Here is a 26,436-nt window from a genome sequence, read left to right as displayed (position 1 = left end):
CCTCCACCACATCCCGCACGCTTAAGCGAAGCTCCGCCGGATTTCTCCACCACCACCGACACCACGCCGTCGTGCCGTCGGATTCAAGAGGAGCTACTACTTCCGCTGCCCGCCGGAACGGGGAGGTGGACGTTGTCTTCATCAACAACCGAACGTGTGACCGAGTACGGAGGTGCCGCCCGTTCGTGGCGCCGGAACCGATCGTGATCAAGATCTTCTACGCGCTTTTGCAAGCGGCAAGTGAATGTCTACCGCAGCAACAAGAGCCTCATCTTGTAGGCTTTGGAATCTCTTCAAGGGTGAGACTTGATACCCCCTCGTTGCTACCGTCTTCTAGATTGCATCTTGGCTTGGATTGCGTGTTCGCGGTAGAAATTTTTTTGTTTTCTATGCAACGTTATCCTACAGAATTGATATGCAATAAAATTGCAAGATAGTCATAGTTGTGATGGATGAATCATGAGCATGATTTAATATACTTCCCAACAAATGCACTCATCTCAAAATACTCACATTCACAATAAAGAGGTTTCATTAAGACTTTTGCAAGAATCACAACATTTGTAAATCAAGAGATTCATGCCAAGATGAAACCACATGGTTGGATGCTAGAAAAATATGCATGAGAGATACTTGTTACCGAGATAGCATTGGTGTGGACGTAGTAGATATGTGTTCGTTGACCATCCTAGCTTGCCTCAAGTTACCATTGAGTCACCACTTCTTCCCAAGAGTGAGACAAGCATCAAATGCATATCCATTGTACCTAACACAATGGTAAGTACAAAATGGTCCCCAAACTAATTGGGTCCAGCTGTATGCATCACTCGATGCAGAGGCTGGGGCGAGAGTCTCCATTTCGAAAAAAAAAACTAATTGGGTCCGAAGTAGTTAGACACACTACAACATATAGGACAAACTCCACAATACTATGTGCATATAGATATGAAATTGAATTTAATGCACATCTTAGCCAAATTAGGATTTGATGGAGTTTACCTTATATATTGGATCAAAGAAAGTAACACATGTCATAAGATATACATATATTAAATATGCATGCACAATACTTTCAAGAACCAAAGGAAGATACAATTTGTACAAAACACCAAATAAATCAAGAGACAATGGTTATCCAAATTATATCAAAGAATCAAATCAACACAAGATTGACTCTAAAGACTTATCTCATTATAAGAAGCTAATTAAATCCAAAAACGAAGGAATGAGATAACCAACTCCCAAGAGAGCAAGGTTCCAACAAATAAGCCAAACCCTCAACACTTTTTATGATGACACAAACCAAAAAAGAAAATTTATGTCTCCCAAAACCAATTTTTTGATAATGATCAAGAGATGTTAAGCATTCTCACAAATATAGGAGAGCTCCCCCAAGATTAGTGCATTATCTAGGATTTTGCATATGAATACAAAATGCACAAAACTAGGATCATCACGCTACATATATCTACTAAAATGCTAAGAAAGTTTGAATAGACAAATTAGATCCATAAGATGCAAGGAAGACACATGGGAGTCAAAGCACAACAAATTCATAGCAATAAATACGGCAATTTAAACACAATAGCCAATGTAAATATGATCAATAAAAATCTACCTCATAATAGATTGCCAATTGTCCTAGGACAAGAGGTATTAGGAAATATTTCCCGGTGGTAATTTGTAAATATATGTAAGATCATATTTACAATAAATAAAGCATATGGTAAAAGATAAGATTTAACCATCATGCAAAGAGATTTTTTTGATAGCTTCAATTAGTCATACCAACATGCAAAGCAATTAATAGTATTCATACCAACATGCAAAGCAATTAATAGTATGACTTGAAGCACATGGTAGTTCTAAAATGTATTGAGGGACATGTTGTGAAAAACCATGCCAAGAAAAACTTTCACAAATAAGATCCACAAATATATTAGCAATGAAGCCATTTAAGAAAATTGGAGCTTGTTTGAGCAAACATGCCACATAGGAGAGAGATAATTTACAATATCAATTCTATGTGACACAACCTCAAATGTTCACATTTTCTAGGTTTGTAATATGCACAAGGCTTATTACTCCCCATAATGTGATAATGAATTTATTTTCACAAGAGGCAAATAAGATCCAACTAGGGATATTAATGGACATTAGAATTTGAATATCTCATGAAGATGACATACCACATAGAGACTAGATAATCTTGCAATATCAATTCTAAGTGATATTCATCATGTACACACATTGTTAGGATTATGAAATTTCCAAAGGAATATCACTCCCCCAAAATGGGATAGTCCATTAATCGCTCATAAGAGCCATATAAGATACAACAAGATGTAAAGAGGCTCCAACACAAACACAAATACATGGTGTGCAACCCAACATGCATAGACTTGATTTCTCATGAAAAGCAAGTAGGAAGCGCAACATGGTTCTTATGCCCCGGGAACCATGGTTCTCTGCATTTATAACAAACTTGTTTTTGAGTAGCTTCTCGGATTACTACCGCAGGTGTGGCATTTGCTGGCTTGGCATCAAATTGCATTTGTCTCTTCACTGTATATGGTTGGGGAGTGTAAGTTCTCCTGGGTGGTACAGCAGGTTCCATTCTTCGGGCTAGCCACATTGCTTGCTGCAAGTCAGGTGGTTTGTGACATTGGAGATGCGCTTGAATGTAATCAGTAAGTCCAGAGATGAAACTATTAACATAGTAATCCTCTGGTAAAGATGGATTGTCCCTTCTCATCAAGTTCATGGCTGCTTCAAATTTCTGAATATACAGGGAAACAATAGAAGTTTGAGTCAATGAGTGAAAGGCTCTCACATTGTCACAGACAGATGTTACTACAAATCTGTCTCCTACATATCTGCAGAATCGATGCCAAGGTAAATTCGTTGCATTATAATTAGTACCACGCCACCATTGCATAGCTTCTCCTATAAGATAAGTCACTGCTACTTCAGTTCTTTGCGCTAGTGGTGTTCTGGTTGCATCAATATACATCTCTATTGTTTGAATCCAAGAATCAGCATATATTCCTCCAAACTCTGGAATGTTCATCTTGGCCGGCTTGACAGGTGGTATTCCTCTTCTTCCCTCCAATTGTTCTTCACATGGAGCTCTCTGTCGGCTGTTCATCATGATGCCTTCTTCTCCTGGTAGACCATGTGTAGTAGGCACATTACCAGAATGAAGTACCTGCCTAGCCATGACAGGTTGCTGCTTGCTGTTGTAATCATGGACCAGGGTGGTCACTTGGCCAACATTTGGGTGACGATAAGGAACAATTACCCAGTTGCTTTGTAGTCTCCAAGTTTCTGCTGACAGAGACCGCCGATTGAGCACCTGTTGCAGGAGGAGTTTCTGGAGTATGGCCAGACTGCTCGAGGGTATCACCTTTGCGAGCAGCAAACAATTTTTCAAAATTTGCCTGTATACTGATGAAGTTGTTTTGAATGCTCACGAAGTTGTTCTGCACAGTATTGCTGAAAGCCAAGAACTATTGCTTATCTTCATCGCGGTACCTCTGCAACAATTGCACGTCTAGTGTCAAAGACTCGAGCTGCAGCATACCAGTGCCAGTAGAAGCATCGCATTTCTCCATGGTACCGATGGGTTTGACAGGCTTGCAAGGAGAGAAGCCAAACACAGTGCCTCGTCTTCGTCTACGGCCACAAACACCAACACCAACTCCACCACGCCACCCGCAGTACAAGGATCAGGGTGGGATGGTGGGATTTGACTGTCAACGAAGTGTTCTTTGATACCCACTGCCGTTCCCCAAGATCTGTACCCGAACTATGCCGCCGCCGCGAAGCCGCCTCCGACTGCTCCGTTGAGGTTGGAGCCAGAACACCGCCGCCAGGATCAAGATCAAAAAGTGGGGAATTTAACGAGAGAAACCGACCCCGCTCCGTGCAAGATCCAGATTGCCGCCGAGGATTTCACTGCTATGATACCAAAATTGACATGCCTGGAACTAATGAGTGGCTAAATCAACGAATTTAGGTATGGATCATCAATACTCTCCTTATATTACTGGAAATTATGAAGGATTCAAGAGTACATAGAGCAAGGGCCAGACCACGAACAGTGGCGGCTGGGAATAAACCCTAATAGAATCTGGATTATGCCATCTCTTAGAGGGAGTGGTTGATTATAAAGAAAAAAATAGGGAACTACATGGCAAAACAATGGAGCGGTTGAAGCTCTAGCTGTAAAGTGAAGACTGATCCATTCCCATGGCGTGCAGACTTGAGCTGATCTGGGACGTTGATGGATAGATCGACGGCCCACATTGGAAGGTGCTAGATTGGCTAACTGAAGATGATCTACACTTTGTCAGGTACACTTCTCGGGCATGACAGACCCCGCCTCCGAGAATGCCTACAACAGCTTCCAGGGCCTGCTCGCGCTCGCCCGCGCCACCAGGGTCCCCACCGATGAGACCCGCGACGCCTTCAAGAAGTGCGGCCGCGTCGGCCACCTCACCTTCCAGTGCCGCAACTTCCTCTCCGCCAAGGCGGCCGTCTTAGAGGAGGACATCCTGGCCGAGGCCGACGCGCAGGCCAAGCTTGCTGCGTTCAGGAAGAAGACTTCTGGTGACAGGGACGATGACGAGGAAGGTTCTGATGAGGAGGACGAGGACGACGTTGACAATGATTCCTCGGACTCAGATATTGATCCCGTGCTGTAGATCTCCGTCGAATGAGATTTGGTTACATCTCAGTCGATTAGTTTTGTGTCCCCCGTGTAGCATCTAGCCACTGCTTGGTCATGTTGCTTGTCATGTTTTTGTTTTCCGTCCGACCGATTGGGCGTAGCACAGAGAGCTCGGCTTTACGTGGCCCTTGAAGAGTCCACACGATCAATCATTAGCTGAGTGAAATGAGGTTATACTTAGCTTGTTTCTCTCTCAAAAACGACCGTGTGACTTTGGAAAAGAGAAAAAAAATCACGAGAAGATGATTTTGATACGGGTTGCACATTTCTCGAGAAAAGAGCAACTAATAGCAGAAACTGGTTTGAGTTGCACATATCTTGATGAAAAGTGTAACTCATATGAAAATCCTACCGCTACTTGCATATTTCTTGTTAAAAGGGCAACTAATTCAAGACCAGTAGCATGTTTCTCGAGAAAAGTGTTACTCATAGAGAAAACCAGTTGTAGTTGCACATATATTGATTAAAGTGTACCTCGGATCAAAACAATGTTGCTACTTGCATATTTCTTGATAAAAGTGGAACTAATTCAAGGTCGGTTGCACGTTTCTCGAGAAAAGTGGAACTCGTAGCGAAAACCGGTTGGAGTTGCACATATCTTGATAAAAAGTGCAACTCGTATGTGAACCCTATTGGCACTTGCATATTTCTCGATAAAAAGTGCAATTAATTCAAGACCGATTGCGCGTTTCTCGAGAAAAGTGCAACACCATAACTGGTTGGAGTTGCACAATTCTTAGGAGAGTTGCATATTTTGCAACTTGTTTCGTAAATGAATACTAATTGCATGTTTCTTTAGAAAAAGTGTACTTATATTGGAAACCATGTGAAGTTGCACATTTTTTAAGAGAGTTGCATATTTCTTGAGAATAGTGCAACTTGTATGGAAAACCAATAGAGTTACACATATCTTGAGAAAAATGCAACCCGTATCAAAATCATCTTGCTACTTTAAAGCTTTTTTGATGAAAGTGAAACTTGTTTCGATTTTTTTTTTGCTAATTGCATATTTCTTGAGAAAAATTGTGACTCGTATCAAAAATAATGAGGATCAAAACATACAAGTTGCACGAAACCCAAATGTATCAGAAAGTTAATTGTTACAAAAGCAAGAACAAGGTTTGACATATAATAGACTAAAAAATAAATAAAGAATACAGAAAAAATAAAGAAAAAATAGAAGGGAAAAATAAAAATAAAAGAAAACAATAAGAATGGAAATGGAAATGGCTACAAAATAACTCTAGTAGAGAACGCGCTTAGGAACATATGTAAAGCATTGTGTGGCGTAGTGGTTGTCTATGTTAGTCTAGTTCTGCTCGGTCCAAAGATCGAATAGTCTCGCGAGACGCCGGCGTTCCCGATTTGCATCCCTGATGAAGGGGCCGGCACAGGGTTGCCGGCGTTTCTATTGAGATTGAAAAATGTTTGGAGCGGGCCGATACGAGTCCATTTTTGCTCCCGGCTCCAGAAAAAAAAAAGCTGGCGCAGGTGGAGAATATCGGTTTTGGATGGACGACAGTTGTTGCTCCGTGCCAGAATATGTGCTGGATACGCGTCAAGCCGTCAAGGGCACACGTAGCTGCCAAAAATCAGCAGGAACGGTTTCCAGAACGGAAAAATATCGAGAAGCTGCGAAAAGGGAGCAAGTGAGAGCAGCCACTTTTAACCCTGGCGCAACTTGGTCTACGTGTAGTGCGGAAGTCGTGGCTCCGTGATCCGCCTCGTGGAGGCGGGGTGGGCCCTGCGGCACCGGAAACGTGTCCCGCCTTGAAGCTTCGAGAATCCGCCATGCCCCGACAAAAGCCTCACAAAAAATCCACCGAAACTTCTCGTGCCTTCGGAGGCCCCCCAATCCTCGTCACCCCCGTTGGATCGGCTCCATCCCGAGCGCTCCACCCCCGCCGTGACCCAGCGCCGGAGAGCGTCCTCGCCGGGTTTATAGCCCCGCAACCGCCGCTGCCTCTCCCACTCTCCCCTACGCTTCCTCCTCCCGTTCCGTGCCCGCGCCGCGTAACTCCCTTCCTTCCTCTGCCGATTTCGTTGGTTGGCTGCTCCCGTCCATACCACGCCACGCAACCGGAACCTTCCAGAACCGCCCAACTCCCCGTCCGTCCATTCTCGCGCGCGGCGGTTTCGTTTCGTCGGGACAGATCTGCCCTGGCGGTGGCGGTTACATGGGCGAGACGCCTCCTCCTCCGGCGCCGGCGGGGGCGGGGCAGAGGATGCTGCCGACGCCGTTCCTCAACAAGACGTACCAGCTGGTGGACGACCCCGCCGTCGACGACGTCATCTCCTGGAACCACGACGGCTCCACCTTCGTCGTGTGGCGACCCGCAGAGTTCGCGCGCGACCTCCTCCCCAAGTACTTCAAGCACAACAACTTCTCCAGCTTCGTGCGGCAGCTCAACACATACGTAAGCCCCCTCTCCATTTCCCCTTTGATAGATTCGATTTCTTTCTGTCGCTGGAATGCGGAGGCGCTGATGCGTTGTGTGCGGGTGCAGGGATTCAGGAAGATCATACCGGACAGGTGGGAGTTCGCCAACGACTGCTTCCGGCGAGGGGAGAAGCGGCTGCTCGTCGACATACACCGCCGGAAGGTGACGCCGGCCGCCATCCCGATGGCGCTACCCGTGGCGAAGCCGCAGTGCTCGGGCTCGGGCTCGCCGGCGCTCTCCGGCGACGAGCAGGCGCTGTCCTCGAGCTCGTCCCCGGAGCCGCCCTTCCCGCGCCACCCGCACTCCGCGCCGTCTTCCTCCGGCGGCTCCGGTGGCGACCTTAGCCTGGGGGACGAGAACGACCGGCTGCGGCGGGAGAACACGCGCCTCGCGCGGGAGCTCGGCCAGATGAAGAAGCTCTGCAACAACATCTTCGCACTCATGTCCAAGTACACCGTCTCGGCCGCCGCCTCCGGCGAGACCACGGAGGCCACGCTGCTCACGCCCCCTTCCGTGCTCGACCTCCTACCGACCTCCCTGACCGCCGCCGAGAACGTCGCGGAGGAGAAGATGAGCGCGAGGCTCTTCGGCGTCTGCATCGGCCGGAAGCGAATGCGCGTGCAGGGATTGGAGCAGGACATCGGAGATGAACAACAACGACGCCTGGTGGGCATGACGTCGAGATGAACAACACCGTCGCCCTTGTCGGCCGGCGGAATAGCCGGAACAAGGACGTGCGCCTCCTCTTTTGGGGTTCCGGGGCGCACCCTGGAGAACATCGTCGACGGCATCCAGAACGGCGCTCCGACGTTGGAGACGTCATCGTCGCCGCCACCATCTCTCGCAGCGCGCTGACGCAGCTGATGAGGACGTACTCGTCCTCCTCCAACTCTTTCTCATCAGGGCCGACACGATCGACACCGTCCTCGTCGCACTGCGCCGCGCCCTACACCGTCCCCAAGCGCGAGGTGAAGGAGGAGCCGAAGTTCGCGACGCCGCCCGTCAATCTGAGGTGTGGCGGTAGCAGCGTTTGCTGCGGCGGCGACGCCCTCCTCATCCCGAAGTCGGAGGTGAAGGAGGAGCAGGACGACGAGGCAGCCAAGAAGGCGACGCTGCTGGCGGAGTACGAGCGGCAGCAGCGTCTTATCGCCAGTAGCGACGACCCCGTGGACTGCCCTGGCTTGAGAGCGGCGTGCTTGGCGTCGCTGAACGATAAGGACGCCAGGAGGGTGACCTCAAGGCGGTGATCTCCATGTCCATCCGCGACACCGGGAAGCCGGTCGTGGATCCCACCGATGACAACTTCCACCTGTACTACGACGTTGACAGTCGCAAGTACTACTAGACTAGGGTTTAGTTTAAATTTAATCGAATTTTGTTCAAATCTATGTAATATATAGCAAGTTTGAATGAGTTCGCTTAAATTTTAAATATCTGAAAAAAAATTGGGGATGAAACTGCTCTACGTTAATCCAAAGGTAATTGACTCTAGCAGCTAAACTCGGTTTCGGTTGCCTCGTTAGAACATCTCCACCGGGCGTCGTATAGCGGTCCCGGTAGCGTTTTGGGGAGTCAGTGGCCAAAATGAGCTCACACCGGCGCGTTCTAAAAGGCGCCGGCTAGTTTTCGAGCTCAATAGAAGCGTCGGTAACCTCATGTTGGTCCCTTCGCGAAGGGTATGAATCAGGCACGCTGGCGCCTCGCGGCTGGCATCGAGTGGAGGCGGCGGGTCGCGTTGGAAACGACGCGGGAGGGTTGGTCGTCGGCGTTAATGGTCTCTCGCGTGGAAACCGAAGCGACGACGAGGGTGGCAGCAGGTCACGCGACGTTCACCCACCTCCTAAACGCGCCTTCTATGCAGTCCGTTGCCGCCCTTAAAACCACACCGTTGCACTCCTGTTCTTCCCCTCCTTCCAACCCTAGCCAAAACTCCTAGCAAGGTCCAGGGAACAAAAACAAGAACTCAGAAGTGACCTAGGCTTGTATCATGTACTACCACAAAGTGCATCTTAATAGCAAAGTTGGGGAGGATCTAGGCTCCATGCCGGGAAGAATCGGCGATGGTGTAGGAGGTGAAAGTGAAACCCTAGTTATCCTGGCAGTGGCCCATCAGGACCCTAGGTCGAAGCGTTTTGCTGCTATTTTCTTGTTTATTTTTTCGATAGGTCGGTTCAAGCCTTATTTCTTGTAGAGTCTGAGAAATGCTTTAAGAAGCGTGCGAGCCGTGTGATTTGGAGGTGGATATTTAGCCCGCTCTGGGCCGTGCCAAAAGACATGGTGGCCGGATACAAGTCATGACGTGGAAGCGACGAGTGATCGAAATATTGAGAAGTGTTTCAAAAAGGGAAAAAAAATCTGGCGAAACGAGCCAGCGAAAGGGCAGTGACTGCAGCAATATAGCTACTAATCCTCGTAAAAGAAAATCCGGTTTCGGTTGCCACGTTACTTGTTTTGAACACATAATATAGCTAATCCTCGTAAAACATCTCGGCAGCAGAAAATCGTTTTTCTTTTCCTGAATTCTTTGGGGCAGGCGCGTGCCAAACCGAAGATATGGGCGGGCGCACTACACGACAGCTGTTAAACCACCCTTCCATTAAAGAAATGGTATGCTAGTTGATAACATGTGTCGTTCTTTGAAAAATTTGTAATTTTTAAACCGTGCGGCGAAATTACAATCCGTTTTCATTTTTAGAATCCGAATGATGAGAGCTTCGAAACTAGACCACATTTTCATAAGTTTCAACGTAATTTTTTAACAAGCAACTTTGATGCGCGACAGAGCAACTTTATTGTGCAGCAAAACAATTTTTGTGTGCGGCAAAGCAACTTTGGTGTGCAACGAAAATACTTGATTCACAAGGATGGTAGGTTTCACAACAGCTGCAACAACAACTCCTCATGCACCATAAAAAATGATACGAGAAAATCTAGGTCGTTGGCCGCACCCATGATGTAGTTCACAAGGTTTGGCCCTAGTCAGGTGCATCAACAATGTTGCCGAGCAAGCAATCCCAGTCCTTGCCACTAGCTAGCACAATTGTAAATATCATCGCCCCACATTCGGTGGCTCTGGCATAGCTAGCGTTGCTTCCCCAAACACCTCCACGTCGGTTGAGTCAGTCGTTCCCCATTCATGTCGGTCCAGTCATCGTAGCAACTTAGTTGCAATAGTAGCTTTTCTTCGTTGCTAAGTTGCTTATAATGCTTTTCGGTAGTGTAGGCAACTTTGCAACAACGAGTAGGAAAGTTCGTTGAAACAATAGACAACTTCTTTGCAAAGCTAGGCAACTTTGCTACCACGGTAGGAAACTTCGTTGCAAAGTAGGCAACTTCGATGCGTCAGTAGGCAACTTTATTGCAATGGCAGGCAATTTTGTTGCAACGGTAGGCAACTTGCTGCAAGATAGTGCCGAAGGATATGATAGTTTTCGTTGCACTCCAAAAGTTGCTTTTCCCCGAACCAAAGTTGCTATGTCGCAAAACAAAGTTGCTCAGTCGCGCATTAAAGTTGCTTGTTAAAAAAATCCTTCGAAACATATGAAAATGTGGTCTAGTTTCGAAGCTCTCGTCGTGGGGATTCTAGAAGTGAGAACGGATTGTAATTTCGTCGCACGACTTAAAAGTTACAGGTTTTTGAAAAACAACACGTGATGTCAGCTAGCCTACCATTTCTTTCACAGTTGGACAGATCTTTTCATTTATGTGAGAGATGAAAACTTTCCTAATGAGTACGGTGTGTCAGATCCTTTCGTCAAACGCTCAGATTCCCGACATGCACTTTCCATTTTAACATGGCCGCTCAGATTAACCAACGAGCACACGACCGCCCGCTAGACGCGTCCTTTTCTTTTTCTTGCGAATGGCAGGAAAAGAGGTTTGTTTTCTTTTCTTTTCTTGCGAATGGCAGGAAAAGCGGTTTTGGATGGATGACAGTTGTTGCTCCGTGCCAGAATATATGTTGGATACGCGGCGTCAGAGCATCTCCACTCGTCCCCCCGAACAGGTCTTCGGCGAGCGTTTTTTTCATCCAGACGGCGAAATTCGGCTCAGTCGCGCCCCCGGTTCCTCGTTTTCGTCCGGATTTGTTCATCCATCCGGCGAGCCCACGCCATCTCCGGCCCCCCGGGGCGCGCTCGGGGACTCCGGACGAAAGATTTTGGCGCGAAACGTCGTGTGGACCCGCGTAGTCGGCGACTGGAAAACCAAATCCTGTCGATTTTCCCTCCAATTTGCTTGCATATCCCCATTCCCTCCAATTTGCTTGCGTATCCCCATTCTCTCCCGCCGAAATTCCCCAATCTCCTCGTCTTCCAGCTCCAGTTCCCGGCAGCGTCTTCTCGTCCACCACCACTCTCCTACTCGTCTTCTCGTCCACCACAATGCCGCCGAAGGCGCCGGCGAGGAAGATGCGGGCGAAGAAGACGAAGCCGCCGGGCATGTCGAACGCCGAGTGGGCGGCGGACGAGAAACGGCGCGAGGTGGAAACAAGCGCCAGTGGCGGAGAGGGTGAAAAGAGCCGCCGTCAAGAGGGCGGCGGCGGCCCAGGACGAACAAGCGAGGATGATCAGCATGGCCCTGAGCGGCGGCAGCGTGTTCCCCGGCCAATGGCCGATGCAAGGTACAACCAGTTCCCCGTCGTCCTTCTCCCCTTCACTGTACTCGCCGTCGCCGACTGCCGTGTTCCAAGAGGGCGCCTACGTCCTACCGTCCAGGTCCACGACGTCGCCGCCCGAGCTTGACGTCGGCGGCGGCGGCCTGTTCGAGGACACCTCGCCGGCACTGCGACGAGGGCCGCTCCCGTTCGGTGCGATGGCGGCGCCGAACGAAGAGGAGATCCACGAGATGATCACCTCCGGCTCCATGGCCGCCGCTTCGAGCCCGAGGTTCTTCATGGCCGCCGCCGCTGCGTGCCCGGGGTTCTTCACGCAAGAGGAGACGAGGGCGACGGCAGCTGTGGCGGCGCGCAACGGGCATCGGGAGGATGTTGCCGACGGAAGCCAAGCCGTCGAAGAAGAAGACGAGGAAGAAGAAGAGCCAACTCAAGCCGCCGCCAACCCGTCGAAGGGGCAGAAGAAGAGGAAGAAGGACTCGCCGCCCGCCGAACCGCGTATCAAATGGACGCCGAAGGAAGAGGAGTGCCTCGCCGAAGCTTGGATGACCGTGTCCACGAACGGCATAATCGGGGCCAATCGCCGTTCGACACATACCGGCTTCGAGTGAAGCAGGCGTACGAGGAACGCAAACTCGTCGATCCCTACTTCAACAAGACGAACATGAACGTGTACCGGGAGAGAAGGCCATGGCCACCCATAGGGGGATCATGCGTACGGCATGCAGCAAATGGCACGGCATACAGGAGGAGGTCGACAAACGGCCGATCGGCGGCCAGACTTGGAGCAAAAGGTATGCTCCGCCGACCCCGCATCACCGAGGTACATCGTCGTTACCTCGACCCGTATCGCCGTGCTCTTTTTCCCCGCTTGCGCCGAGCTTTGGACATGTACACGGACGACACCGGCCTGCAGCTCAAGTTCCTCAACGTCTACGCCCGCCTCGAGAATTGCGAGAAGTGGAAGGAAACTCGCACGACCCTCTCGAAGAGCAAGACCGAGCAAGTACAACCCCGACGCTCCGGCGGCTTGCGCGGCGGAAGGGCGCCCGAACTCGGCCGAAGAAGCCGAAAGAGCTCAAACGGACTGGACAATCCCGCCGAAAGGATGCGAGCGTCGATCGACAAGTGCTGGGCCGACTTGAGGTCGCACGCCGACGGGAGGAACGACAAGTTCGACGGCAGGTGGCGGGAGATGCTCGCCAATCAAGGCGTCCGGATCGCCCTGCTGAAGACGACGGCAGCGGCGAAGAAGAGGAACACAGAATTGGCGATCCTCATGGGCGGCGGCGACATGGAACCGATGGACGAGGAGACGAGGAATTGGTACCTGTGGCCACCGCAGCCGACATCCTCCGAGCCACTCCGGCCGCTCCTTCGTCGTCTCCGCCGGCTCCTACCTCGTCTACCTCACCATCTACCTCGTCGACCGCGGCTGCTTCGACGTCCACCGCCGCTGCTTCCTCGTCGCCCGCCGCAGCCGCTTCGGCCATGGCGTGTGAGGGAACCGGTCCGTCGGACACCGCCGTGCCGGCCGGGACTGCCGACGAGCCTGTCTCCGTGTAATTTCCCTCCGATCGCCGATCCGTGGCTGATCCTTTTGCTCCTTTTGCCGATCAACCGGCCGTACTTGTAGCGCGGGACGGCGATTTGTTTGAATTTAAACTCTATCCGCCGAACTCCGGGTGGACGACTGGAAATACGGTACTCCCCACGACTTAATTTCGTCCAATCCGGCGGTTGTTTCGTCCGGATTTGGACGTGGGGAGCGCCAACGAGTGGGGATGCTCTCAGAGCATCTCCAGTCGTGTCCTCCCAAACCTTCCCCCAAATCGCGTCGGATGGAGCGTTTGGGGGACGTGTTTTGTTCGTGTCGCGTTTGAGGGACATCGCTCCCCAGTCGCGTCCCCCAAACACCGTCCCCAATAGGAATTTAAATACGAGTAGTTTGCATTCACAAGAGATCGTTCCCGCCGTAGTCGTCGCGATCAGAGTAGCGACGATCAAAGTACTGGGCGTGCGATCATATTACCACCCGACGATAGAATTAAAAGAAGGGGTTGTCGTAGGACGATGCCGACACCGACGCCGACGGCGCATCCTGAGTCGACGTTGGCTCGTCGATCACGATGAACTCGTCGTGATCTGCCCGGTGTACATGCTCCGTCGCCGACGTCGAGGTAGAGACCGACGCAGGTGTAGCAGCGGTTGCGTCTGCCGGCTCTTGCTCCGCTGCCACTGCCGCTGTCGCTGCAGCTGCCGCTGCCTGGGTTGCCGCCTCGGACTCTGCCTCGGCCGCCGCCATTTTGGCTTCGATATCGTCGATGATCTGTTCTTTGAAGAAGTTGTGCGCCGCCCGCGTCCGAGGAGACATTCCTTCTGTTGACTGTCTCAGCAGGGACATGTCGTCCCTGCGTTTCTTCAGCTCCATCTTCTCCTCTTGCCTCTTGAGCAGCCACCCACCTTTCCTCGGCATTTTTGTCGCGGGAGAGCAAGGTCGAGAAGACCTCAACGAGGCACTGCGTGAGCGGCGCCTGCGTCTTCTCAGCCGACGCAGCGTCGGCCAAGGTGGGCTTGGCAGCCTTGTTTATTTGTTTATAATCTTCATTTATTTGTTTCAGGTTCTTTTCGATAAATAGCCAAACTATTTAACAGCAACACATGCGTCAGAGCACTAATGAAGAATATCAATTTTAGCACATGCTAGAGAATGAGCAACAAAAATATGTAAAGAACAGCTACCTTGTTGAGGGCCTTTGCAATCTTCATGGCGGAGAGCACTAATGTTCTCGCACGTGTACATGCCGCAGAATGCGCACATGTGGAGGAAGAAAATCGGGCTGCCTTCCATGTTCAACTGGTTGCCTTTCCTCTTTTGTTGAGGGCCTTCACTATCTTCACTGCAGCTCTTAGGAATCTTCGCTTGTGTTGTGGCAATCGCTTTGGTACAGCCTCGTTTCCACTGATCAAAACCATAGACATAGATCAGTTGGATTACCAAAGGTAAAACCGCCGCTGCAATTGAAAAAGCTGAGAAACCATCCAAGCCAGAAGGTAATAAGTATAAGGCTAGGTTTGGTGCCAGCATCAAACAATATCAAGTGAGAAATAAATGGAGAATAACCTCTGCGAAACTGTACACGGATTCCATCGCGACAAGAATGCATTGATCTTGGATGCATCTCCATGCCTCTCCTTTTTCAACTCGCATTCTTCCCCTTCTCCTTTTCCGATCGGGAATCACGAACAATTTACAATGGCATCCCGAACAATTTCCGTTGGAGGGCTCATAGTTCGGTGCCATGGTTGGTTTCCCACGAGAATGACGGCCGTGGCTGGGTGCGAGAGGAGGAGAGAGGAATGTGGGTCGAGCGAGGGGTCAAGGCGACGAACGGGCGGAACGGAGTGAGGCGCGCTGACAACAGGGTGAAACGCTCTCGGCGAGATTAGCTTGATTGTGATGATTTGATTGGTAGGCAATCAATTTTTACCTCTTCTTCCTCATTGACATTTGATGTCTCCTTGATTTATGGTGATTTGATTGGTAGGCAATGAAGGGCGGGCCTGGTGCAGCGGTAGAGCCTCACCACCTGTGACCGAGAGGTCCCAGGTTCGAGTCGCGGTCTCCTTACATTGCACTTCGTGAGGGTAAGACTTGCCACTAACACCTTCCCCAGACCCCGCACAGTGCGGGGGCTCTTAGCACCGGGTACGTCCTTTTTTTGATTGGTAGGCAATCAATTTTAAATTTGTTTTCCATCCGGAGATGCGTGAGTTTGATGGACGTTTTAGAGAGCCATTGGATAGTTGATTAAAGATTGAGATTGCTCCAATGTTTGATATCAAAGTGACACCATTCCAATTTCAATATAATAATAGTAGTAAAGATAAAGATTTTTTTGCAACAAACGTATGTGTTGGGCAGATGTTGTCCGAGCGACCGACCGCAGATTAGGTGCAAACGAGTACAAGCGCAACTGGACGTAAAAGCCCAAAATGAATTCGGCCTAAAACTCAAGGTCGGCCCATCAGCATATGGTGTATATAGATCTGTCCAGTTAGGGCATCTCCAACCGGGCGACCCATCCCGCGCCCGCGCGTTCGGATGGGTCGAAACGGACAAAACCGCGGCCCAGCGCGCGGACCCATCCCTAAAACGGATGGCCGCGGCGTCCGGGACGACCCAAACCCGGCCCAAATCTTGGACGAGTTTGCGTGGCCGCGGACGCGAAAGGCCGGGTCGCTCGCGTCCTCCCTTGTCCGCCCCCGGCCCGCCCGTCCGCCTCCCAAAACAGAAAACACTCCACCGTACTCCCAAAACCTAGAGATGGCCGACGAAGCGACCGCCGCCGCCACCGCCACCGACACCACCGCCACCATCGAAGAGGAGGCACCCGCGGCCGTTGCCGCTCCCCGCCGTGGAGGCGGCTCCCGAACCGGCGGTGGCCGAGCTCCCCCCGGGCCGCCGACGAAGAAGGCGAAGGCCGAGCTCACCCCGAGCGCAGGAAGCTCGAGAGCGAGGAAGAGGGCCGACCGGCGCAGGCAGCGCCGGACCAACGGAAGAGGGAAACCGGCCGCCGAGCCGGAGCGGCGGCGGGCGGCGGAGCAGCTTCTCCAACTCCGGACGGAGGCGAAGAGCGCCTCCTTCAAGAGCAAGCAGGCCATGCTATTTTACGGCCACCCGGCGCTCGGCCAGCACATGATCATCCCCGGCACCGGCGCGGCCTCGGTGGGGAGCTCGGCCTCCTCCGTGACCCGGCCCCTTCCTCCAAGGTCAACCGCCCCGCCGACCGCCCTATTTGGGCACGAAATGGGGGCGCATGGGCGGCAGGCGTACCGGATCACGGGATGGGTCACCGGAGGTGGGCGAGTCCATGACGGGGCCGTCACCTTCGTCCATTGACTCGAACCGTGCGCCGGCGAACTCCAAAGGCCCGAAGAACCCGGGAGCAGCTTGCGACGTCCGGTGCACGCAACCTCGTTCGACGATATGTCGGCCGCGCGCGCGCAGTCACCGTCCGCCGTGCGAGCCCCTCCGTCTTTCGCGCGGACAATGCCGACAACCCTTCCATATCCTTCGACACGACGAGGCTCCCCACCCACCTCCCATTGACACACAGAGAGGGCACAACCGCTCGTCCCGGCAAAGATAAACATTGAGGAGGAGCCGTTGTTCGGTGAGGGCCTCACACAAGCCGCAGCTGCACAAGCTCGAGGTCGCCGGGTAAGCAAACGAACCGCCAACTACACGGAGAAGGAGGACAAGGTGCTCGTCGATGGATGGTTGACCATCGGGCAAGATGCGTTGACGGGTGCCGAGCAGAAGGGGTCCGCATTCTGGCGCCGGATCTATTTGATTTATATATTTTTCTCAAACTATGACACATTTTATTTGATTTATCATGGTACATTTGATAATATTGTATGGTATTTGATAATATTTTATGTTTCCTATATATTATTTTATGTTTACGAGATATTATTATATACATCAAAGTGAATTCGTGGCCGGAGGACCTATTTTCCAAAGAAATAGGCCAAATGGCCAAATGGCCAAATGGGTGGCCGCTGCGTTGGGCGCAGGACGCGACCCAAACGGACGCGCGGACGCGGGCTCCGTCCGCGCGTCCGCTGCAAGCACGCTAAACGGCTCAAACGGACGGCCGCAACGGTCTGTTTGGCCGCCTCGATCGGAGATGCCCTGAGAAGAAGTCTCACACGGCTCTCTGCTGACCTCCACTCCCCAATTCGATCTCGAGAAAATCCCCAATCGACACCGATCCCCAATTCCCCCACCCACCCACCAAGCCCTAACCCTAGCAACCCCGGCGAGCGAGGATGCCGGCGACGGCGGGGCGCGTGCGCATGCCGGCGAACAACCGCGTGCACAGCAGCGCGGCGCTGCAGACGCACGGCATCTGGCAGAGCGCCATCGGGTACGACCCCTACGCGCCCGAGAACAACAAGCACCCGCAGCCCCCCTCCTCCTCCGTCTCCGCCAACGCCGCCGCCGCCGCCGCCAACGCCGCCGCCGAGGCCGCCGCGCCGCCCTCCTCGGACCCCTCCTCCGAGAACGCCTACAGCAGCTTCCAGGGCCTCCTCGCGCTCGCCCGCGCCACCAGCGTCCCCACCGACGAGACCCGCGGCGCCTGCAAGAAGTGCGGCCGCGTCGGCCACCTCACCTTCCAGTGCCGCAACTTCCTCTCCGCCAAGGCGGCCGACATCGAGGAGGACATCCTGGCCGAGGCCGACGCCCAGGCCAAGCTGGCTGCCTTCAGGAAGAAAAGGGACGCTGACGAGGAAGGTTCCGATGAGGAGGATGAGGACGACGTTGACAGCGATTCCTCGGATTCGGATATCGATCCCGTGCTGGAGAAGCTGATTGCTGAGCGGGAGCGCGCCAAGAGTCGGCGGGGGAAGCATTCCGAGGAGAAGGACAAGAAACCGAGCCGCCATCGGAGCAGCAGCAGGAGCAAATCATCAAAGCACAGGAGGAGCAGAAAGAGTGACAGCGAAGAAGACTCGGAGGAGGAGGAGGAGAGAACCAAGGATAGGAAGAAGGATAGGCGGAAGAAAGACCAGGATAGCGAGAGTGACTCTGACAGGAAGAGGCACAGGAAGAGTAGGAAGGATAGGAAGAGGCGGAGGACCCACCGCAAGAAGGATGAATCATCGGATGATGATGATGAGTCTGGAGGGGAAGGGAAGAGGCATCGCCACCACCACAAGAGACGTCATCACCGCAGGGATGCATCTGATGGTGACAGCGCTGGCAGTGAGTCCCCGTATGAGAAGAAGCGATCCAGCAAGAAGAAGAGCCACCGTGGGCTGGATGAGGATGAGGGACATGGTCCAGAGGGAGCAAAGCGTACCGGGGAGAAGAGCAGGGAGCATAAGAGGACCTAAAAAGGGAGTGTTGGAGCGGCACTGAACGGTGATTTTAAGGCCCTGTATTTGTCAACAGTGCTGGTCTTTTGTTATCTGTTTTTTCAAATGGCTGTTGCATTTGAAACATGATTCTTAATATGTGTAATTTACTGCTGTATTGCTGTGTGTCAGTGACAAAACTATGAGTTGATTAATATGCATAAATGTTGTCTACCTTCAAATTAATAATTGTGCATATTTAAGTAGAGATGTTTCAAAGAATACCGACCTTTTTTCATCGCGATATAATACTGCATGAGAGGTTCAGCATACCATTATTAACTATAATAATGTAGTAATGGAACCTGTAAAGCAGTCAGTTGTATCAGGATTGGCCTTGTAATCAAGGGAATAAGCTCTTTAGTAATCAGGGGTGATAAGCTAGTGGGTGTGATGAATTGTACAGGTTTATGCATAACTCAGATCATGTGTATTTCAGTTATCCTGCAAATTCATGTGCCATAGTAAAATTGGTACTGACATAATGACATTTTTTTTGTTATCATTTCTGAACTATTCCAGTAGTTCGATTTGATATCAGCTGATTTTTTGTTCTAGTTTGGTAGCTCTCTATATAGTTGATTTTGTATTGACGTGCAAGTATGATCTGATTTCGCTGATTCTGCACCAATTTTGTTTAATTAAGCAGGCTGGCTTTCTAGTTAGTCTGTATTATTGCATCAATTTGGTATTGGGTGACGAATAAGTCTGTTTTAAGCATTCGGGCCTATATTACAGTCAAGTGGATAAGATCAGGGTGAACTGGAGGACCTGTTACAACTTTCAACACACTCTCATAACAAGAATATGAGCTTCTGTATGAGTTGATACGCTAAGGCTATCAATGTCTCGAGGTGAGTGCTCTTCTACTATTTAATGCACTAGCAGAAACAATCGATGTTTAAATGCGGTTGTAGCAGAATCCATTCTTCTAAGTCTGTTGAGTTTTTTTTCTGCAACTTTGTTCTTGTGGTAGTTATTAAAAATATTCTTTAGGTAGTGAATATCTCCTTGGGCAAGGGTATCCCATCTTTCTTAGTGACTTTTTTTCCCTACAGTTTAACTTTCATTGCAAGTAGATTGGACTTTGGAGGTTCATTCTAGAGCATAGTCTTCTTTCGCACCCCACAGGTCCTGCTACCTATATAAGAAAAATAAAATTTTCCTAGGATGTTCTAACAAGTCACTTTCAGAAGAAAGGGGTATTAACAACTGACGAGATGATAAATCTCTTGTGATAACCAGTGGTAGTACTGAACATATATATACATATATGTTACCTTTGTTCTTGTTAATTGTGAGTGAAAACTAAATTATTGCTAAATACTATACGATAATGGCTCGTAGTTTCCCCAATAATCACGTACTCTCTGGGACAGAATGATGGCAGATAGGCATGGCTTATTAAGAAATTACTGAAAGGCTGTTATTACGAAATTGCCGAGAACTAAATGCGGGCCTCCAGTATCTGAAGTGCTTCAGTTGCTAGGATACGAGGTCTTGACCTCTTTATAGCTTATTTTCTCTTCAGTGGCGTTGAGCTTTTGAGCATGTTAACTGAAGCACTTAACCTTGTATCAGTGTTCTCAGTTGATCAGATATGTCCTTCGTTGTTAAAATTTATGTGAATTTTTGTGGACTTCTCTGAGTGACTAATTGATGTTCCAATTTATTGAGTGTTTCTTCTGTATAATTTTGTTCTATGTAAGTTTTTAGTAAGGGTCTAAGTAATATTGACCAGATCAATGGTTATGGGCATTTCAAGCTATATTGTCCAAGCCAGTTGAATTGTCAATGCCTTGTTTGCGATTAAAAACAGTTGCGAATTCTGCGCCATTATAATACACATTGTTGCTTATGACGTTTCATTGCATGTTCTAGAACACAGTACAATACACACATTCAGTAACATAGATCTATGAAATACAAGCGTGAAGAATCTCTTAATAATTCACCCTGATACTGAACAGAAGCATGCTTCGACATGGTACGGTTAAGAGGGGTTTAATGTACAGAGTGAAGGTGCAAAATGGAACATAAAAAACTACCCAACATTGATTTTGTTTAGAAGATCTAATGTTCATGAACGAAATGCTTCTCATTCAGCGTGTACTAACTACTGAAGTGCTTTCCCCTAGCCCATGGGAACGTTCTCTCAAGTTTCAGCAGTTTTTCATAAGTCCCCAACCAATCTATGTACCACCTTGCACCCCTTATGATAAACCTTGGGACATCTGAAAAGATGGTGAGTGGTGAAACTTGAGACTGTTCCTATGGGCTGGTACGAACAATATCGCTGGGGCAAAATCAAGAATTGGCTTGACATCCATGATCTAAGGCATGAGGAATGGACGGGATTGACTTCAGTGAAAGAGTGGTGGACCTTCTTGATCATGTTAAACAACACTAAATGAAAGACCTTGACCTCAATTGTGATGCTAATTACATGAGAAGTTTGGAAGGAAAGAAATGCATCTGTATTCTAGTTAAATGCCTTTAGTGATCATGACCAAGATCAAAGACGAGGCCGAGAATTGGATCATCGCTGGGACAAAACATTTGGGTAGTTTTATGCGGCAGATTAGTCCCTTTGTTGCATTGGCCTTTGTTGGCCCTAAAAAACTGTTTCCAAAATGCCAATCCTTGTGAACTTTCCTCTTTAATTAATGAGACGAGTATTGTATTGTGCTCCAAAACATGTGATGAACATCTATTCAATTGTCCAACATTCGTGACATGTAATTTTTTTTATTGGTTATAAATGTACAGTCAAAATTAGACATTGGAAGCATGAGCGTCACCTAAATGAGGATCGAGGAAGTAGCTAACATATGGCTCCTGCATGCGATTATAGGCAAAAATATTGGTAGCTCAATCTCATACATACATGACCCCGATATCATTAAATGCAAGTTTATTTAGATACTACAAGTCTACAACTAAGAGACTATGTACTGAGTGGTTGTACCTTAAAATACATCAATGTTTAGGAGTATTATTAGGGAAGTCACGAGGTATCGTAAATTAATGGGATAGTGGAGGTAATATTTGTTTGGTAGGTTCATCTTGAAATTTGTAGTTATTTTAAGGTACATCGGGTGAAATCAGGCCATCTATTTTTGGTGATCCAGCGGATAAGATGCGATTACCACACCATACTTGGTGTAGTATATTTCAGTGCGAAAGAGTACATTATATTGCACACTACTTGAAATTTGGCAGTTCACCTAAGTTCACCTCATGTATTGGGCTGATGCAGGTAACCACGAAGTGATGGCCGTCCGTGCTCGCCGGTGCGATGAGGGAGATGCGGGTGGCAGTCCTTGAAGACATACTTGCCGACCTCACTGCGTAACCTTTATGAACAACTGCCTTAACGCAAGCATTATTCTTTGATTAAATTGATTGGACGACCTTGGCTGATTTGAATTTTCAATCTCACACCTCTGTTGACCATATTACTCCCTCCATCCCAATGAAATTTGTCTGAGATTGGATGTATCTAGAAACTAAATAGTATCTACATACATCCGAATTTTGACAAACCTATGACATATTTTATGGGACGGAGGGAGTACATCATCTCTAGCAGATCCTTAGTAACACCCCAACCCGGAAATCCTGGTCGTGTTTCGGTTTTGATCACTTTTTGTGACCTGACCAGATACCCAAAAATGACCCGGCCCGGATAAACTTCGTTCCTTGAGCCATAGATCCAAATCAGAAATAGAGAAATTGACCAGGCCTCGATTTCTGCCCACTGAGACTATATACCTAGGCTCGAAGTACATTTTAATAGGGATCCTGGTCCCCTGGTTTTGGTGTATCCAAGTGTGCTAGAGATGCTCTTACTTGGACTTCCTGATTTTGATAGGGATTCAGACTTGAGTCACCGCGATGAGAAATCTTAGAGTTGTAGAGCTTCTTAGTGATTTTGTTAGCATCTTTAACCGAAAGCCTATAACGGACCAAAACCCTCCCTCTAGTCTGCTCATCTAAAAAAGTGCACGTTATAGCCGAACTCCCATTCTTAGGCCCCTATAGCTAAAATTTGGCCCAAACATTGTATCAAACATGTGTGATGCAGTTCATTTATGTAGACAAACATTGATTGAAACAACACATAGTCCAGAGACAAACTTTGTTTGATCATACATTAAACCTAGTTACCTAGACTGAAACATAGCTAAAATTAGATTTAAAAGTAGATTTAAACTAGTCGGTGTTTGGGAAGTTCTCATTCAGCCATTCCTCCAGCGACGAGTCTGTATCCTCGCCGGTAAGGTCCACGACCTCGGGTTGAGGCACCAAGGCGGTGTGGGGAGATTGAGCATCGGTAGAGGTAGCTCCGGTGGACGATGACAGAGCGGTGGATGAAGACGAAGCAGAGGCCGATAACGATGCGTAGAGGATGGCACCGAGGTGGGGTGCGATGGGGAGCAGGGATTTGGCGGCGGCGCTGCGTACGGTGAGCGGTGGGGACCGTGGAGAATTTTTGCTCATTGCATTGTGCGCAGCCAGGTATATTTTTTGGTCCTCTAAACACTTTAGGGTGTCAGCTAGGTGCGGCCTACAGGACTAAAACGATTTTTTTTTGGAACACTAAAGAATTTTGGTCTTTCGGTTAGAGATGCTCTTAGGATTAGAGATGCTCTTAGCATATGCAGTTGGCCCAAAATAAAATCTAAGAGAGGTTTGGAAGGGTTCAGTTGAGCACAAAAATAGAACACGTTTGTGGCGCTGATTCATGCGGAGTAGTAGTCTTTTTGGGAGAAAATGCGGATGAGTAACACCGCTTATGAGTTTACAGAGAATAAAACTAGAGGTTCATCGATCTAATTACTCTGTATTTGAAAAATAAACTCTACCTAGTTCATGAGCAACTTCGTTGGTCTTCCTAAGACAGTGTTTAAAAGTAACGAATCCAGTAAGCAACGATAAATCCACACAATCAACGAATATAGTTGAAGATTATAACTATTGGATCTGTTTAATACTACACTCTAACATCTGTAGTTCTAGTACGATGTGCCGTAAAATATCTCCTAAATTACTATTCCAGCTCCAGCCTTAACAACATCTTTCTTTGTAACAGATCGAGGGCCAGCTGGACGGCTCCTCACTTGTACTCCATTTTCAATAACATCAATGCACGCATCTCCTTGTAAACAAGCCTACTGACAAACAGTAGAGCATATTTAATTCGTGGGTGATAGGCTTCATCCTAAACAGCACCAGCGTCATTCAGTCGCCCTCATCCTCGGCAGATCTTGCCGCTCCTTGGTCGTTTTGTTCCTCACCAATCGCTCCCGTTGATCATTTGCATCTTACCTATCATGTAAGCAACCATTTACTTGTTATTTTTCTGAGCTTTTGGTTGCACATTTAGGTGATGATACTTGTGGAGAGTAGATGAATTTACTGACCATGGGAAACCAGCTTCAGATCCAGTTTTTTTCTCATATGTATGTTCTGATCCATCAGAGTAAGAAATGGTTGGAGGCAGAGTATTTCTGCACCTGTGGAACGAATGGGCAGTCCAGATACTGGTCCTCTTCAGCTTCACGTCGGAAGCGTTCCTCTTTGCCGTCGCCGGCAATCGTCGGCGCAGTGGCTCTACCAAGCTGAAGGTCCTACTCTGGCTAGCGTACCTGCTGGCCGACTCCACTGCAACCTACACCCTCGGCCACCTGTCCATCGCCAGCGCCCCACACGTGCACCAGCTGGTGGCATTCTGGGCGCCCTTCCTCCTGCTGCACCTCGGCGGCCAGGACACCATTACCGCCTATGCCCTCGAGGACAACCGGCTCTGGCTACGGCACCTGCAGACCCTTGTGGTTCAGGTCCTAGGAGCTGCTTATGTCCTCTACATGCACTTATCTGGCAGCGGGGCATTGGTTGCTGCCGCCATACTGATGTTCGCCGCCGGAGCTCTCAAGTACGGGGAGAGGATATGGGCGCTCAAGTGTGCCGACAACGATGGCTTGAACAGCTACCTGAAAAAATACTGCGACGACAGGAAGTTTCCGCCGCGCATCAGAAGAGGAGTCAGGACCTCTAAACTTTCATTTGATGATGCCAAGGACGACCTGGAGAGCTTTGCCACGGAGGAGGAGATGGCCCTTCACGGAGCTCACACGCTGCTCAGCCTATGCGTGCGCGCATTCATCAACCACCCGCAGAGCGCGACAGACTACATCTGTGGATCCGTATTCTATTTTGTTCATCACAGCAAGGAGAACATCTATGCGGTGATCGAGATGGAGCTCTCCCTGATGTACGACATCATGTACACCAAGGCGAGGGTGGTTCACACATGGTATGGACTCTGCATCCGTGTCGTCTCGCTTCTCGCCATAGCCACTACAGCGGTCTTGGTGTTTTGCCTCGTCAACCTGAAGGATGGTTACAAGAGAGTTGATGTGGCTATCACTTGCATCTTGTTGGTCGGGGCCTTACTTCTGGAGGTAACATCAGGGTTCATCGCATTTGGGTCGACATGGACAGGCTATTTCCTGTACTCGCGGAGATGGAACCTGCTGCATCCTGTAACGGCCTCTCTTCGCCGGCTTGTAGTCAGGGCAGGAATCAGGCAAAGATGGTCGGAGACAGTACGCACGGTTGGACAGTTTAACATGCTGGATTTCTGCACAGGGGACAGCTATAACCTCAAAAAGGTCCCAATGCGTCGCGCCAAGATTTCACCTCAACTCAAGGACTTGCTGCTGAACGAGTTGCTGAGGATAGCGGACAGGCATGATGGTGCAGAGGAAGGTATGTATTCCTTGAACCAGAACACAGACCTCCCCGTGTTTGAAGCTGAATTTGACACCAGAATTGTTCGTTGGCAAATTGCCACCGACGTCATCCTCTGCTCGATCGACCAGGATGACCAAGGAGACTACCAGGTGGCAATCAAGAACCTCTCGGATTACATGATGTTTCTCCTCGTAAAGCATCCCGACATGCTGCCAGGGCATAGCCGGGGCCACATGTACGTCGATGCCTTGCAATGGATCGCACGCTGTAATAAGAACGTCGAGCGTCTGGACAAGGAGGCTTCAATAATGCGCAACTATAAGAAGCCTTCAATCACACGTGGGGCTCAAGTTGCCCAGTACATGACTGAGAAATGCCATCGACCGGACGATGACTCTGGAGAGAACGCTACCTGTAATCACGGAGTTGATATCGCCAAAACCCTGCTCCAGAAGGGATGGGACACCCGCCATCTCTTGGGGGCGATATTCGGGGTTTGGGTGGAGATGTTGTGCTACGCAGGCAGGCACTGCAGCAGGGATTGCCATGCTAGGAAACTCAGCAGCGGCGGCGAATTTCTGACCGTCGTGTGGCTGCTGACTGCACACCTTGGCATATACGAGTACGCCAAGTTCAGGGAGCCACCTAGGGTCTATCATAATACCCATGATTTACTAAGGATTGACCCTTTAACTGTGAATCTATCTTGATTATCTTCACCCTTTCTTGTCTAATTTGTGTACGAATAATTCTGGTTTGTCTTCAGACTCGTATTTTCCTTGTTTGAGCTTGCTCGGCACTTCTTTTGCAAAGGCAACCTCGTATTTGCTGTTAAACTTTTGTCAACTACAATATGCTGGTCGGTTCTGAGTTGGGCAGGACTATCTCTGATAACTCCTGGCACTGACTCTTATGTAAGTTCTTGGTCGCATTCAGGGAAGAGCAGACTGCAAGGGGGGCTCGGA

The 26,436-nt window shown here is 49.4% G+C and overlaps 3 protein-coding genes across 3 annotated transcripts; all 3 read left to right on the top strand.

Annotated features, from left to right (window-relative positions):
• Window positions 1-6,909: 6,909 nt before the first annotated feature.
• On the top strand, window positions 6,910-8,420 carry LOC124656507 (heat stress transcription factor B-2b-like). Its single transcript, XM_047195236.1, has 3 exons — window positions 6,910-7,149; window positions 7,240-7,791; window positions 8,250-8,420. Exons 1-3 carry the CDS (start codon window positions 6,910-6,912, stop codon window positions 8,418-8,420), a joined length of 963 nt encoding a protein of 320 aa, XP_047051192.1.
• A 9,188-nt stretch (window positions 8,421-17,608) lies between these two features.
• Window positions 17,609-18,830, top strand: LOC124652720 (CAX-interacting protein 4-like). Its single transcript, XM_047191763.1, has one exon. It carries the CDS (start codon window positions 17,624-17,626, stop codon window positions 18,689-18,691), a length of 1,068 nt encoding a protein of 355 aa, XP_047047719.1. The 5' UTR covers window positions 17,609-17,623; the 3' UTR covers window positions 18,692-18,830.
• Window positions 18,831-24,204: 5,374 nt separating this feature from the next.
• Window positions 24,205-26,181, top strand: LOC124656506. The gene has a single exon (XM_047195235.1). It carries the CDS (start codon window positions 24,205-24,207, stop codon window positions 26,179-26,181), a length of 1,977 nt encoding a protein of 658 aa, XP_047051191.1.
• The last annotated feature ends 255 nt before the right edge of the window (window positions 26,182-26,436 follow it).

The sequence above is a fragment of the Lolium rigidum genome, chromosome 5 (genome assembly GCF_022539505.1).
Source record: "Lolium rigidum isolate FL_2022 chromosome 5, APGP_CSIRO_Lrig_0.1, whole genome shotgun sequence".
Classification (NCBI taxonomy): Eukaryota; Viridiplantae; Streptophyta; class Magnoliopsida; order Poales; family Poaceae; genus Lolium; species Lolium rigidum.
Note: the sequence above shows the minus strand (reverse complement) of the source record. Positions and strands in the feature narration are given on the sequence as shown.